The 15,501-nt window shown below is 37.2% G+C and overlaps 3 protein-coding genes and 2 pseudogenes across 3 annotated transcripts; all 5 read right to left on the bottom strand.

The window, feature by feature from the left end:
* Positions 1 to 615: 615 nt before the first annotated feature.
* On the bottom strand, positions 616 to 1,329 carry LOC149027953 (pathogenesis-related protein PRB1-2-like; annotated as a pseudogene).
* A 2,012-nt stretch (positions 1,330 to 3,341) lies between these two features.
* On the bottom strand, positions 3,342 to 3,913 carry LOC149027952 (pathogenesis-related protein 1A-like). The gene has a single exon (XM_089147563.1). It carries the CDS (start codon positions 3,899 to 3,901, stop codon positions 3,410 to 3,412), a length of 492 nt encoding a protein of 163 aa, XP_089003689.1. The 5' UTR covers positions 3,902 to 3,913; the 3' UTR covers positions 3,342 to 3,409.
* Positions 3,914 to 5,595: 1,682 nt separating this feature from the next.
* LOC149027951 (basic form of pathogenesis-related protein 1-like) lies at positions 5,596 to 6,105 on the bottom strand. The gene has a single exon (XM_089145602.1). It carries the CDS (start codon positions 6,103 to 6,105, stop codon positions 5,596 to 5,598), a length of 510 nt encoding a protein of 169 aa, XP_089001728.1.
* A 960-nt stretch (positions 6,106 to 7,065) lies between these two features.
* LOC149027950 (pathogenesis-related protein 1C-like) lies at positions 7,066 to 7,967 on the bottom strand. Its single transcript, XM_089147560.1, has one exon. It carries the CDS (start codon positions 7,944 to 7,946, stop codon positions 7,455 to 7,457), a length of 492 nt encoding a protein of 163 aa, XP_089003686.1. The 5' UTR covers positions 7,947 to 7,967; the 3' UTR covers positions 7,066 to 7,454.
* Positions 7,968 to 9,859: 1,892 nt separating this feature from the next.
* Positions 9,860 to 10,372, bottom strand: LOC149027949 (basic form of pathogenesis-related protein 1-like; annotated as a pseudogene).
* Positions 10,373 to 15,501: the final 5,129 nt, after the last annotated feature.

Below are 15,501 nucleotides of genomic sequence, written 5' to 3'. Positions count from 1 at the left end.
GGCAGAGTCCATTCCTTCCCCTCCGAAATGGGGTTGGAAGATACCTGATGTGTCGAGAAGTTTATAGAATGAAGAATTCTGTTTGGGTCATCCTTTCATTATTGAAGGAGTAGACAATATTTCGCCAATCCCACATTTAAAATAACTAGTTATAAAAATGATACTGAAAACATGGTTCAGATCTGAAACCTCCCAATTCAAAGAAGCAGCGAGCATTCCTGAATTGGCTATAAATAGAGTCTAGTTTAGAGCAAACCTGTTTAGGTAAGGAGAAATCACTTTTAAAGATTCATGCCATGACATTGTGTAGCTGGTGAAGGATCAACATCGTTGCCGGGATGAGATCACGGCCGGAGAGTGGAGATATATACCTCCTAATCCTACCCGTTTGGCTCTCCACCAGACTTCGTATATATCAAGAACGAGCTAGCATCAGTAAAATGAAATGTCCCAGTTGTTGTCTATAGTAGAGTTATTTCACTCTCATGAATCAGAGATTTATCAGGATCCTCAGGTTCATTCTGGACGGAATAACAAAGATTGGAAAAGATGAAGAAGAAACTTAACTCAGTTCATTTATTTATAACTTGAGTTTGATATTATTATAATCGGGGAATTTCCCATGAACAATTCTTGTTTCCTATTACAAATTTGTTATTGGTCAACATGACGATAGTTCTTAATCAGACCAGAGATATAAAGCTAGTGATTATCACTGATGTTGCTAGTTTCAAATACAATATAGTAGCAAATTAGAAGTGGTTTACCAGCTAGGAAGACTTTTAGAATAGCAAGAGGAAATTCAATACGGACGTTGGCCAACATAGTTGCCTGGAGGATCATAGCTGCAAATGATGAAGGTCCCTCCATTGTTACTGCACAGAACCCTACCACAACCAAGCCTAATTGAGCTCCTCCAAACCACCTGGGTATAGTGTCCACACTGGTGTCCCCCGGTACATGAATTCGAAGTGTAATTATAATATGCTTTCTCATCCACCCATAGCTTCACAGCCGTTGCAGCTGACATATTACCAGAACTCCAAGCAATGTTCTCGCCGTAAGGTCCACCGGAGTGCTGGAGAGCACAATCTCCAGCTCTTTGGTTGGCGTAGTTTTGAGCATAGGCAGCTACTGTGTCATTCCATGTCATGGACCCAACACCAACATCTGCACGCGCGGGAAGCATTGTGGGATGATAGGTAGTCATCTGGAGAGTTTTGGGCTTGACATACATGGAACAAAGCCAGGTTAATAATGAGGAAAAGAAGAAGAGCTAACTCATCAAGCTTGTGCGATCCCATCTTAATTAAATGCTACAAAGATCGATCCTTGATACTGAATGAGATAATGGGTACTTGATTTTGCTATTTATAGCTATTCCAAGATATAAACTAATAATCTGGAAGAATTTTCAATCAAAACTTAGGAATGATGTAACCAAAAATCATCCCCCTTGAGCTTTCACTTTACTTCCCTTTTACTTCATAACTTTATTATGGGTAAGCTTGAAGATTGAAGTATACGAACATGCCCGCTCTCATTCAATAAAAAAAAATATAAATAACCAAATAAATTCCCAAGAGAAAACCTTACAAGAGTGCTTTCAGTTGTGCTAAAGTAATCTCAAGTTTTAGGATTTTGACAATTCAAATTAACTCTTCATGAGGCAAATGGGTGCGGGCCTGGTGGTCTAATCTGTCCATCGTAGTTGAAAGAGTCATGAAGAAATTAATCCTTTCTAGCTGTTGAATATCAGCGGCAGCATGCATAAGCGGGTTGATGCATGAGACTATGCATGACAGCATACACGGTGGGATATTTTCATTTTAGGGTTCATGGAAAGTTTTTCTTGTGACTTTTCCTTGTGAAGTTGCATTCAATTTCACACCCTGTTTTAAATAAAAATGTTTTAAGCTGATCATGGAAGAGTCGAGATCTGCTATCACGGCAAAGAAGGAGAAGACCTAAACCCTGAAATTAAATGAACTCTTAGTTTTAGAACACTTTGTGCCAAAAGTAAATTTTAAGGCGTAATTTTACTATGGTCTAGAAATTGAAATCTTGGAAGTCTCCAAAATATTCTCCATGATTTTTGTTGACTCCAAATCCATTTTATAATGCGTTTGGTGGGTCATATAACATGTGAAGTATTGAAAACATATAAATAACTTGTTTAGGCTGTGTTTTGCATGCTTTAAAAATGCAGATTAAGCAACTAGATCAGCTCTCCAATTTCTAGGGTAAGATCACAAATGGTCAAGGATTGCCACTCAGTTACACTTTAGGTCTGAAAATTAGGTCAAGACTTTAGAATGAAATGATATTAGCTACCTATTCACGGCATCTAGAATCACTATGGTATTTCCACACCTAGCTTGTACACAACTAGTGAGTATTCTTTATATTTTATATTCTTTTGCACAAAAGTTATTAGTAGTTCTGGCAAACTTATTGTTTCGGTGTCAAAAGGGAGTACATTGTGTTAGGGATAACAGATGCACAAACACGAATAGAGAAGAACACAAGCAAAGCACACAAGGGGAATTTAACGTGGTTCGGCAAAACCCTGCCTATGTCCACCAGAGAGAAAAAGAGTTTCATTATTTCCAGGAAACCTCACACCACTTCTCACACCCACAAAGTATTATCATTTGCTTGCCCCCATCTTTATCCTCAGGATGGGTTTCTCAATCCCCTTACAGGACCGATTCCCCAATCTCCTACAGAGATTGATACGGTTATCCCACAGAGACTATTTATAAGGAAACTTAAAACCATAATCCCAATGTAATTACAATTTTACTCTAGTATTAGTAATTGACTCAAACCTTGTTTCAATTACAAATATAACCAAAACCATAATTACATGGACCCACAGAATACAAGACACCCAAACCCAACACATTATCTTTGTCTTGAATTTTTATATTGTTTTTCTTGGTGCATAAATGGGGTCCGAAGATCCAAAATAGAAACACATAATTAAATAGAGCAAAAGCTTGGATAGTTCAGCTGAAGGATCTCTTCTAACTCTAAAGGGGGATTCAAAAAGATTGTCAAGATATTCTGCAATACCACTAGGCTTGAGCAAGGTATGGTAATACGACAATCCTTGATTGTACAACCTATTATATATATAATGATGAAAGACACGAGGATGAAAACCAAGACTGAAACTTAAAGAAGGAAACATTAACATAAATTGCTTTACTCATATCTTCCTCTCAATATCATTATTGTTGATCAACATAACATATAGGTACCTTACCTTTACGCGCCACCCCCCCCCCCCCCCCCCAAAAAAAAAAATAAAATAAAAACAAAAAAATAAAGGAGGAAGGAACATAACATATAACAGCAAATTAATTGGAGGTGGTTTCTTGAAAAGATTTTTCTAAATAACAACTCAATAAGGAAGTTCCCCTTCATAGTTGCCTGGAGGATCATAGTTGCAGGTGATGAAGGTACCTCCATTGTTGCACTGGACTCTACCACAACCAAGCTGAACCGAGTTTCTCCAAACCACCTGGGTATAGTGCCTACACTCTTGCCCACCAACACAAGTATTGGAATTGTAATCGTAGTATTGTTTCTCAGCCACCCACATATTGACAGCTTCTGTTGCTGACATGTCACCAGAACTCCAAGCAATGTTCTCACCATACGGTCCACCAGAGTGCTGGAGAGCACAATCTCCAGCTCTTTCGTTGGCATAATTTTGAGCATATGCAGCTACTGTGTCGTTCCATGTCATGGATCCAACACCAACATCTGAACGGGCAGAATTGTGAGGTGATAAGTAATCATCTTGAGAATTTTGGGCTTGAGAGACATGGAAGAAGATTGAGCCAATCAAACAGAGAAGAGCTAAGGACGCAAGCTTATATGATGCAACCATCTTAACTGATAGAAAGATATAAGCCTGATACGTAGGAATGAGACACAGAGTTATGCTATTTATAACCATTCTGCCAAGAAGATTCTTCTTCCACCCAATACTTACTCTTTTAAATTTCGGCTCCCTAATTAAATCTCATTTGAACAGCTGAAAGATTGTAGAAAACTGCTTCACTTCTTATTCAGTCTAAAATGAAATAACGCACTACAACAACCCTTAAGAGGGGTTTCCTTAATACTAATACTAAAGTAATTCCAGATTATAGACTTTGAATCCCGGCCCAGAGTATAGACTTTGACAATTCAAAGTCTTTAGGAGACAAAGGGCTCCAATCTATACGTCGTGTTTCATAAAAAGAAGAGAGAAACACATGGGAGTGCTAGAAAATGTATCCCAAGTTTGGATGAATAGTAGAAAAAAGAAAACCGAATGACTATATGTTTCCAATCCTCTGAAACACAAGGCGCACTAGCTAAGTGACACATTGAATGTGCATTATTTTATTTGTTGGGTCAGGCTCATTAATCCATGTGGGGTTCAAATTTTTTAAAAGGGTCAAAAGCAAATAGGCATTTTTCAAGTTCTTTTGAAAAAACGCTGCCTCGCACAATAGAAAGTGAAAAAGAAAAAGAAAAGTTTTTTTTCTTCTGATTTTTCTGGCAAATCTGAAGGTGAAACGTTGCCGAAATAAGGTGAAATTTGAAAGGAATGATCGTGACACTTAGCTCTTCACATCAAACTGTCAGAATTTCATTGTACCATTATTCATAAGAAGCCCCTCTTGTGACTTTTCCCTATTCTCTTAGATTTCTATTTATTTGACAATGTAATTATGACTTTGTGTTCCTCTAGTATTATATAGAGATGAAATATAGATTGTATATCCATTATTATTATCATTTGATGATAGTGGAAGTTTGGGTGGACTCTGATCGGATTTTTCCGTGTTAAAAAATTCTTGTGTGTTTGTTGTGGTTTGTTTGTTGAATACTTGACCCATTATTGCTATGTTTGTTGCTTTAATTTACATTAGCATATTGTTTGGCCCCAATAGAATTCTCCAATTGAATAATCATTTCTTTCTCTAAAAATATATTCGCAAAAGATCCATAGTTACTTCGGATAAGTCTACATAGACTTTAACCATTGAAGATTGAGAATTTTAAATTTTTTATTCCCAAAATTTTTTTTTTTTTTATTAAACCCCCCGAGAATATTGTAGAGGATATCACCCCTTCCTGGGGCCGGGGGATGTAAAATCTAATAGTCAAACACTTGGTTGTTGGTCTTTGTTCAGAAATGATTTTTTGCAAAAAAAGATCCACGGAGAAAGGTTTGCTTTCCCAATAAAGCATGACTTCTATTGCCTTACGGACTTTCTTCCTATCTATAATCATATCAATTTGGCTTTCTATGTGAAGAAGCCACCATCTATTACCAAAGTAGTTTTTTCCCCACTCCATTTATCATGTCTAACCCTTAGCCATTCTACATGCCAAAAATAAAGCAATATGGATAATTGGAAGAATGAAAGAACAAAAGAATCAATAACACATGATTCAAAAATAAATATATAACTTTTATTCAACCATTAGTTTCTTCGAAGTGATTCATGGTCATGCATGTATGTTACATATTAGAGGTAATAAGAAATCGCAAGTTTACAGGATTCCTGAGCGATTTAAGGAAACTTATTAGTAAGGACGTTCGCCTATATAGTTGCCTGCAGGATCATAGTTGCAAGTGATGAAGGCCCTACCATTGTTGCACTCAACTTTACCACAACCAAGCCGAACGGATTCCCTCCAAACCACCTGAGTATAGTGTAGGCAATCCGCTCCTGGAGCACAAGAATTGGAATTATAATCATAGTAGGGTTTCTCATCCACCCAAAGCTTGACGGCATTTGCGGCGGAGAATGTATTTCCAGGACTCCACCAAGCAATGTTTTCACCATAGGGTCCATTGGAATGAATGAGATCACAATCTCCGCCTCTTTGGTTGGCATAGTTTTGTGCATAATCAGCTACCCTGTTGTCCCATGTCAATGGTTCAACACCAACCTTTGCACGAGCGGCATTGTGAGGGGATAAGTAATCATTCGGAGAGTTTTGGGCTTGGGAGATCTTGAAGAAACAAGATAAGCCAACGAAGCAAAGAAGTAGAAGAAGAGCTAGCTCATCAGCAAACTTGTCCAATGCCATCTTATATGCTTGTTCTGATACTTCCAATCCCTATGTTATCTTAGCTAGTTTTATATAGGAGAGTCTTAATTAGTTGAGCCGTTGTTGGATAGAATAACAACTCTTTTCATTAACACAAAACCTCTCCAGCTACTTCCTCTCCAATTACTTTCAACCACTAGAACAGATTATATTGTTGTAGTTAACCAAGTCAAGCTAGTCAGTTTCTCAGTTGTGGATTATGAAGCTAGTTTCATATATGCAGAATTTAGGCAAGGGTTATCCTGGAGGTTGACTACATCCTTAGGGAAGCTTTTATATATAATCAATATAGGTGGAACTTCAACCCTGACCCCGAGGGGATTTGAACTCTGACACTATAGGTGGAAGTGTTAGTCTTTTGCCAACTAAGCCACCCCTCATGGTTGAGTGCGTGCAAACTGTATAATTATTGTTTTTGAAATAATATGTTGTTTTATTGTGTTGTTATCAAGGTCGAAGCAAAGTCACTCTTAGTATCAAATTTGGCCTGCCTAACTATATAGTTAGAATCAAGATAAGAACTGAGCTCGGGTATTTAGGATCAAGGTCAAGGTTTTGTAGATAGTCAAAAGCTGCCTCGTTTTCTTATTCAATATATCTAAAAATAATGCCCTAGAACAACCCTTAAGAGGGGTTTCCTAAATACTAATACTAAAATAATCCCAGATTATGGTTTTTGATAATTCAAAGCCGGATTAATTTTTTGAAAAAACGGAAACTGTACCTTAGTGCCCACGGTAAGGTTCTTCCATTAAAACCCAGCATTACATCGTTGTAGCTGTTGAAGGATTACATCGTTGCCGGGATAAGGATCACGGCCGGAGAGTGGAGAGAGGTGAGGAAAGAGCTCCTAACCCCAGCCTTTATATGTACTGTCAAGAATAAGCATCAATGAAAAAAATGCCCTGGTTGTCGTCCATGTTGGAGTATTTCTTTCTTCATGAATCAGAGATCTATCAAGGTTCATTTGGCCGGAATAACAAAGATTGAAAAAAGATAGAGAAGAAACTTAGTTCACCTCATTTATTTATATATACCTTAACTTTGATATCATCATAGAAATGATTTTCATGCAGTAGCCTGCATGGAGAGAAGTTGGAGGACAAGCTCGATCGGGGAATCACCCATGAACAAGTTTTGTTTCCTATCACTAACATTTCATTATTGCTCAACATGGGCAAGGACTCTTTGGATACTTCGTAATCAGACCAAAGATACAAGCTAGTGATTATTGCTCATGTTTTTAACTTCAAGTAGAATATAATAATAGCATATAAGAAGTGGTTTACTAGCTAGCCAGGAAGATTCTTAGAACAGTAAGAGGAAATTCAGTAAGGACGTTGGCCGACATAGTTGCCTGGAGGATCATAGTTGCAGATGATGAAGGTCCCTCCGCTGTTGCACCGAACTTTACCACAACCAAGTCGAACCGAGTTCTTCCAAACCACCTGGGTGTAGTGCCCGCAAACTTTCCCACTAGCACAAGTGTTGGAGTTATAATTGTAGTATTGCTTCTCAGACACCCACATATTGACAGCTTGTGTGGCTGACATGTCTCCGGAACTCCAAGCAATGTTCTCACCATACTTTCCACCGGAGTGCTTGAGAGCACAATCTCCAGCTCTCTGCCTGGCATAATTTTGAGCATATGCAGCTACTTTGTCGTCCCATGTCATGGATCCAACACCAACATTTGAACGGGCAGCATTGTGAGGTGATAAGTAATCAGAATGAGAGTTTTGGGCTTGGGAGACATGGAAGAGTGCCAAGGCAAGGAGGCAAAGAACAGCTAACAACTCAGGCTTATATGATGCCACCATCTTAATTGATAAAAAGATATAGACTAGAAACTCAGAATGAGATACTCATTCAGAGTTGTGCTATTTATAGCCATATGCCATGAAGACTTTTCCTTGACCCAATACTTAACTATTTTCTTTTTGAATTTCAGCTCCCTAATTAAATCTTATTTGGACTGCTAGAAGCTATTGTAGATAACCAAAAATTAAATAATGCCCTAGACCAATCCTTAAGAGGGGTTTCTTAATACTAATAATAAAATAGTTCCAGATTATAGTCTTTGAGAATTCAAAGTCTACAAAAGGCAACGGGCTGGCTGGCCTAGTGGTTTATTACGTGATCATGTTTTCTTTGATTTAGTTCTCTATTCTTCTCAAGATAAAAAAAAAAGGATATGTCTTTTTAAAAGGAAGAGAAGGACACGTGGAAGTACTCGCACAGGCTATGTCGTTATACTGGTGTTCGATCTATCCACAATTGGATGAAAATTATATGTTTCCAATCCTCCGCAACACAAGGCGCAATCTGTGACACATTCAATGTACATTATTTTTCATTTGGCATACATGTGGAATAGTCAAAAAAAAAAATCTAAATTTCTCCAATAAATATTTGAGAAATCATATTCCTTCTCTAGCTAAAAATATCTTCCTAAAGATCCAAACTCACGTTACTCAAGTCTACATACACTTCAACTGTGGAAGACTGAGAAGCATGTATTATCTAATAGTCAAAGTGGTTTTATTATCTGAAGAGAGGCTGCTCTGCCTGTAAAACATGGCCTCTATTGTCTTTAAGCACCTTAAGCCCTCATTGGGCCTACAAGCAATTATATCCATTTTTCCTATCTCTAAGCGTATCGATCTGTCTTTCTATATGAAGAAGCCGCCATCTATTACTGAAGTAGTTTTATTTTTCCGCTGCATTCTTCGTCTCTAACCTTTAGTAGTAGTTATTTTTTTGGGTTAAAACCCTTAGCAATTATACATGCAAAAATAGATGACGAGGCTGGTTTCAAATTTTGGGCATGGAAGACATGGAAGAAGGCCGGCTAGGGCACCAATCAGAAAAAGAATAGAGCTAACTCATCAAGCTTGAATGACCCCATCTCAGTTGCCAGAATTAAGGTAAGATCTTTGCTTGATACTAAAACTGAGATAAAATTGCATTATTGATTTATAAATATTTAAGATTATCATCGTCATCATTATCATCAAAGAATTGGTTCGTTGGTGACAATAACACCTCTTAGCAAAAACTTCATTATTTCATTTCTTCCTAGTGGCCACTATATGCAAGAAAACTCTCTTGTACCCAAAGGGAAGAAGATCATCGCCATCATGAAGAAAAATTCAAATTCCAAGGCACCACCTCCGAATTGCTAGAAACATTGAATAAACTCACAACACCAGAAATAATTTATATTATTTTATTTAATATTATTATTATTTTTCTTTTCCAGAGGAAGGATATATAATTAGCAAGCGTTAGTGCGTTCTCCAGGAGGTTGAGAATTCAACTTCCCCTTCATGGTTATGGCCTTATGGGTATTGTTATATTGTCATTTGCCGGAAACAAATATGCAGTTCCAACTTCCAAGCTACCTCTCCTTGGGCGCGTATAAACTTTTTTCTTACAATTAATTCATTTTTTTTTTTTTTTTTTGCCTACCAAATACATTAGGTGATCTTATTATTATTGTTATTATTGATCACCCCATTTCCAAGTGATTCTTTTCTGGGCTACCAAACACATCAATTGACCTTATTATTATCACTATTGATCACCATGCATTTCCAAGTGATGCTTGGCCATGCATGATACATTACATATAACGGCTAATTAGTTAAATTTGAAGCACTTCAATTACTGTAAGCAAAGACTTATTACCAAAAAGAAACCGAAAAAAAAAAAGTTATCGTAAGACTTTTTATTAATAAACTCTCAAATAAGGACGTTTTCCAACATAACTGCTTGGAGCTAGGATCGTACGTGGTTGAAATTAATGAAGGTTCCTCCATTGATGCACTAAACCCTAGCACAACCAAGCTGAACCGAGTTTCTCCAAACCACTTGGGTGTAATGCAGGCACTTTCGTACCCAACACAAGAATTGGAATTGTAATCATACTAAGCCTTCTCATCCACCCGCCACATCTTGATAGCATCTGCGGCTGTCATGTTGAGACAGGACTACCATGCAATATTTTTGCCGCCTGGGCCAGTAGAGTGCACCAGATTGCGATCTATGGCTCCCTGGTTGACGTAGTCCTATGCATATTCAGCGACCTTGTCGTCCCATGTCATTGGTCCAACACCAACTTCTACACGAGCGGCATTGTGGGGTGGAAGGTAATCACCTTGAGAGTTAGGGCTTGGGAAATATGGAAGAAGATGATCAAGTCAATTAAGCAAAGAAGAGCTAAGAACGTATTCTTCGTTGCCATCCATAAAGATGTTAATACATGAAATGAGGTACAGAGTTATAGTATTTATAGCCCAAGATATTAAACATATGGAAAGTTCAATTAAAGCCTAGAATTTATTTCACCAGATCGATGATCTTTTACTGTGTACCCCTACTTTCTTCCTGTTGTGAATGTTATTTTGAAAGATAGTCCAGCTAGAACACGTAAGAGATGCATACGAGTACATGATGGGGTGTGTCAGATGTGCATCAGATGCCCTGCAATATCATCGAAGAATGGATTCAAATCGTTTGTAGCTATGGATCTGTTGGCCATCCTTCAGCCAAACAATAATGGTGTGCTGAGTGCCGACCAAGTAATCCCATATTATTGTATAATTTTAAAATTTAAAATTTTAATTTTCCTTTTTTTTTTGGTAGAATCAAATTTGAATATAAACTTTGATTTAATTCCACACCCTTATTGTTGTAGACGTGTGGATCCTATAAGAACATAATTCGTCTAATGGGATTTTTATCCCTAACCCTAATTTTTGAATCAGGTTGATCCGACTGTATATTTAAGTGATTTAGACATCTTGAAAAAAAAAAAAACTTAATCCTTGATAAACATGGGGGCCTTGGCACCAAGTGATTTCCTAAAGCAAAATATCCAAGAAATCATCCCCACAAGAAAGAGACCTCATATTTGTCTTAACACAGAATTGAAAAAGTCAAATCTACTACAAAAGGCTTCCATACAAAGTAGAGTTCAAGGGAGAAATTCCCTAATGTAATCTTACTTCAGTAATTTTTTTTCCATAAATCTTAATAATAAAATAAGAATAAATTATGTATTCGTGTTTCTTTTTGTCAAGGATAATTCTAGTTCTTCGCATACCGAGGGTGAAACTGAAAAACCACAGGCAACCCTAAATGAACTTAGGGTTGCCCCTAACAGCTACTATTCCATAAGTGCAAGGCTTCAAGAACTCCACTCAAACTCAACTATCTTCTCCATGCGTGCAAAGCTTCAAGAATCAGACTCAAACTCAACTACTTAAGAGACTCCCGCAAATTATATCTTATCCACAAGTGGATTAGACTCAGAGTTGTACACACAGGAGACATAGTTCATACCAAACACAAATAGAGATTTTGTGTACTTCAAACTCCAGAGTAAGAGTCCAAGATTAGTGTTGCACATGACTCTTGTAACTATCAATGTATAATATGTACTACAATCAATCTCAAGTAAGCAAGTCACATTCTCATAGACGTGGATTGCAAAGATCAACCGAACCACGTACATCCCTTGTCAAACTCTCTCACCTTCTCTCTCTCTCCCTCTCTTTTTTAGAAATTCCCTAATGTAATCTTTATTCAACCCTCAGTTTTTTTTCAAATTGATTCATGGCCACGCATGCATGTCATGTTACATATTAGAGGTTAATAAGACATGGCAAGTTTACACAATTTCTTGGAGGATAACGAAACTGATCAGTAAGGATGCTGGCCTATAATGTAGCAAGTGATGAAGGACCTACCATTGTAGCGCTCAACTCTACCACAACGAAGCCTTATGGATTTCCTTCAAACCACCTAGGTATGGTGTAGGCAATCCACTCCTAGAGCACAAGAGTTGGAATTGTAATCATAGTAGGGTTTTTCTACATACCTTTTATACCAAATTATGAAAATTACCAATTGAAATACTTACAAAGCTAGAACCGTCAGGCGATTTATCTTGGTCAAAGTGACTGGCAAGCAAGTACCTAGATCAGGATTCATTACAGTTCGTAACACTAACACTAGATGAGAAACCAAACATCTGAGGGAGATTTAAGGGGTTTGCTTTGTCGGGTGGACAAAAAGAAAAAATTATCCAGTCATGAGACAAATCTCAACGATAAAACAAAGAGCAAATTACGTATAAATTCTCTGGTGCTGCAAACTATTACGTTTCTTATTTGTGTTAACGTTCTTTTTAACACCTATTGATTAATGGGTTAGTCTGCAGTGAGCAGCATAATTGGCTATATAGCTCTAAAAAAAATCGTACATAGATCCAAATATAGAGAGCTCCAGTTGAATAAAATTTGAATTACGACCCAAAAGACTTTCATAATAGAAAAACATTTGAACTTTAGGGAATGGTATATGAAACATATAGTTTGCAACTTTAGGGTCATATACCTACTTCCTCCAAAATGAAACGTACCCCAATTGAGAGATGGAGAAATGAGATATCAAATGTCCATTCCTTTGAATTTTAGAGCAAGAAAACAATTGTGAAGGACTTCATTTCTAAGTTTGAAAGAGAGTGTATATCCAAGATTTGCTAAACTCAAATATGCTAATACCACTTCTTCTTTTTTCTTCTTTTTTTGGGTTCTAATACCACTTAAACGTGTTTTTTAGGCATTCCCAACCCAACCTCAAGTCTGGTTTCTCCACCTTCAAGTATAGAGGATAATATTTCCTAATTATTCTGTCGTTTTTTCATTAAATATTTGAAGGAGTTCATCTTGTCAATGTTCAGATGGGTCTATCTTCCTCTTAAATGTGTGATGGGAGGAAACATTAAGAAAGTTTTCTTTGATCTGGATTCACCAACCGGTATCTTTGAAAAACGAAAAAGAAAAATAAAGAGAATGAAACCAGTGGTGTGAAGGTGGTGGAGATGGTTATTGGGTAGCATAAAGTGAAAGGAAGAGTTGGGGGATTAGCGTTAAACAATATGTTAACTATCTAATTATTGTGGGGTTCTATGATTAACATCCTCTTCTAATCATATTAAATCCCTACTTTAACTAATTAATTCCATTATTTGCATAGAGAATATGAAACGTAGCCCTCCCTAGCTAGCTCTTTCCATTCATTTTATGCAAAGTAGATCATGAATGTATAAAGCAAGAAATTTAAAATTAGTCGGAGACTTCTCTTCTACTACATTCTTTCCTCTTTTTGATTTTTTTTTAAAACTACGATTCGTTTCTCAGCAGGTATGTTAACCTTAAATATGTGTAAGTGTTCATTAATTTCCAACGAATGAGGAGAAACTGAAGCTACCACACAGAGGTCCTCTCCCTTCATTTTCTTTAGTCGTCCAATCACTGATAAGAAAGATGAAGAGGAAGAAGAAGAAGAAAGTAAAGAAAAAGAAAATGATCAGGTTTTGATCTCATGAGTCAAAGCTACAACCCTCTTGAGCCTTGAAGAGTAATCTCAAGCAGTGGGAGTAAGGCAAGTCACCAAGGCAAAGGGAAGGCAAAGCCTTTCTTTCAGTTTCTTCCTCTATTTCTTCCTTCTTATAGCAAAGCCTTTCTTTTAGTTTCTTCTTCCATTTCTTCCTTCGCAGCAAGAGTACATTCCTACTGTGCCTCCAACAGATACTGAGAGCACAGGGCCGTTTCTCGGGCGAAGAGCTTTAGTGTAGTGCAATTAATTCGCATCAGCTGCGTACAGTGAGGATTGAATGAATGATCCACGTCAAAATCTCGAACCCCCCCCCCCCCCTCTTTTTTTTTGCAGCCATGCCTACCTATAACAAAAAACACATATGCAAAATGAGTGGTGGAGATTTGGAGGACATCTGGGCTTTTAAAGTGGACCTTAACTATTGTTCTGTTAGGCATGTTTCTAGCTCTCTGAATACTATTGCAGATGACCTAGTTAGGAGGGGCCTGTCTTGGAAGTGCACTACTAACTGGTCCCTATCCACCCCATGGTTGAAGTCTGTTTGTAACTCTTCCATGAGCTTAGTGCTTTTTGAATAAATTTCTTTAGTAAAAAAAAAAATCTACTTATCATCTCTCTCTCTTTGTGTGCACAGATCTGCATGTCTTCTCTCAATTATGTTTACTTAGCGAGTTTTGTCTTTTGATATATCAAATATAAATCACAACTGATTTTTTTTTTTTTGAATGGATTGATAATAAGACAAGTGTTATGCTTGGGTTCGGATAGGATTTACATTTTCTACAACATGGGCCTGATAACATGGGAAAGATGCCAACCCAAAGCCCCAATGGGCCAAAAATGAATCCATGGGCTTACAACACTGGCATTAAAATAAAATCAAAATTTGAAGTTGAATGTAAATGCAGTGAGAGGTCTTGAATGGGCAAAGGAGTTGAGTGTAATTCTATGGTGGTAGTAGTATTTTTGACACAAAATACCTTCTTGTGGTTTATAAGATAAGGGGAGGTGGGGCTACAATCATTTCTAATGAGATATTTACTAGAAGATTATACATTATTATAGGAAAACAAATGTGATGACAGATATTTTTCAGCAATTTTTAGTACAATTTGAGTGAGAATAATGAGCACCTCGAGAGAAATAAATGTAAGATACCAAAATGCACATTTTTAAATGCTCTCCCACCCATCCATCGCATAAATTAACGCATGAAATAATGAAATGATATATTTATATGGTATGATTCGTTTTGCTTCTACCCTTTTCATTTGAGTAGGACAAGAAGGATGAGCCACCCACATAATGATGGAGGATTGGAGAAACTCGTAGAGTACTGATTTGTAGGTATGAATGATCCAACTTGGGCTTTAACAAGCCCCAATGGGCCAAAAGTGTATCCATGGGCCTTACACAGCAGCAACAATATCCATAGATCAATTCCTATCTGCATGGAAAAAAATCCTCTGCTGTGCACAACAGTGCACTTAGATGCCAAACAATAGGCTGAAAAATCCAAAATAGAGTTATAATTTTTTTGCTTTTTCAGCCTATTGTTTGGCATCTAAGTGCATTTGTGCACAGCAGAGGATGTTTTCACTATCTACATGCTTGATATGGTCTCACACACAATATTTTCTTTTTTGGTATACTTCTCACGCACAATAACTTGTTCTTGACGTACGCTTTCGCAGATTGAATTTGGCTCGGATGTATTACTATACGTATCTAATTCCGATAAGCAAAGCTGTTATCTTATTCGAATATGGAACTTTATCAGATATCCGATTATCCGAATCCAATAAACTATTAGCTTATTAATTGTCTATTATCATTTTGGATTTTCAATTTCCGGATGCCCATTACCGGTTTTGAAATCCGATTATCAGCCTATTTTTAGTGAAAAAATTGTTTAATCAGCCTTTCGAATCTGATTATCAGCTATAATTTAGCCAATTGGCTATGGAT

Source organism: Hakea prostrata, chromosome 1 (genome assembly GCF_041222555.1).
Source record: "Hakea prostrata isolate BN-2017 chromosome 1, UWA_Hpros_2, whole genome shotgun sequence".
NCBI classification, from domain to species: Eukaryota; Viridiplantae; Streptophyta; class Magnoliopsida; order Proteales; family Proteaceae; genus Hakea; species Hakea prostrata.
Note: the sequence above shows the minus strand (reverse complement) of the source record. Positions and strands in the feature narration are given on the sequence as shown.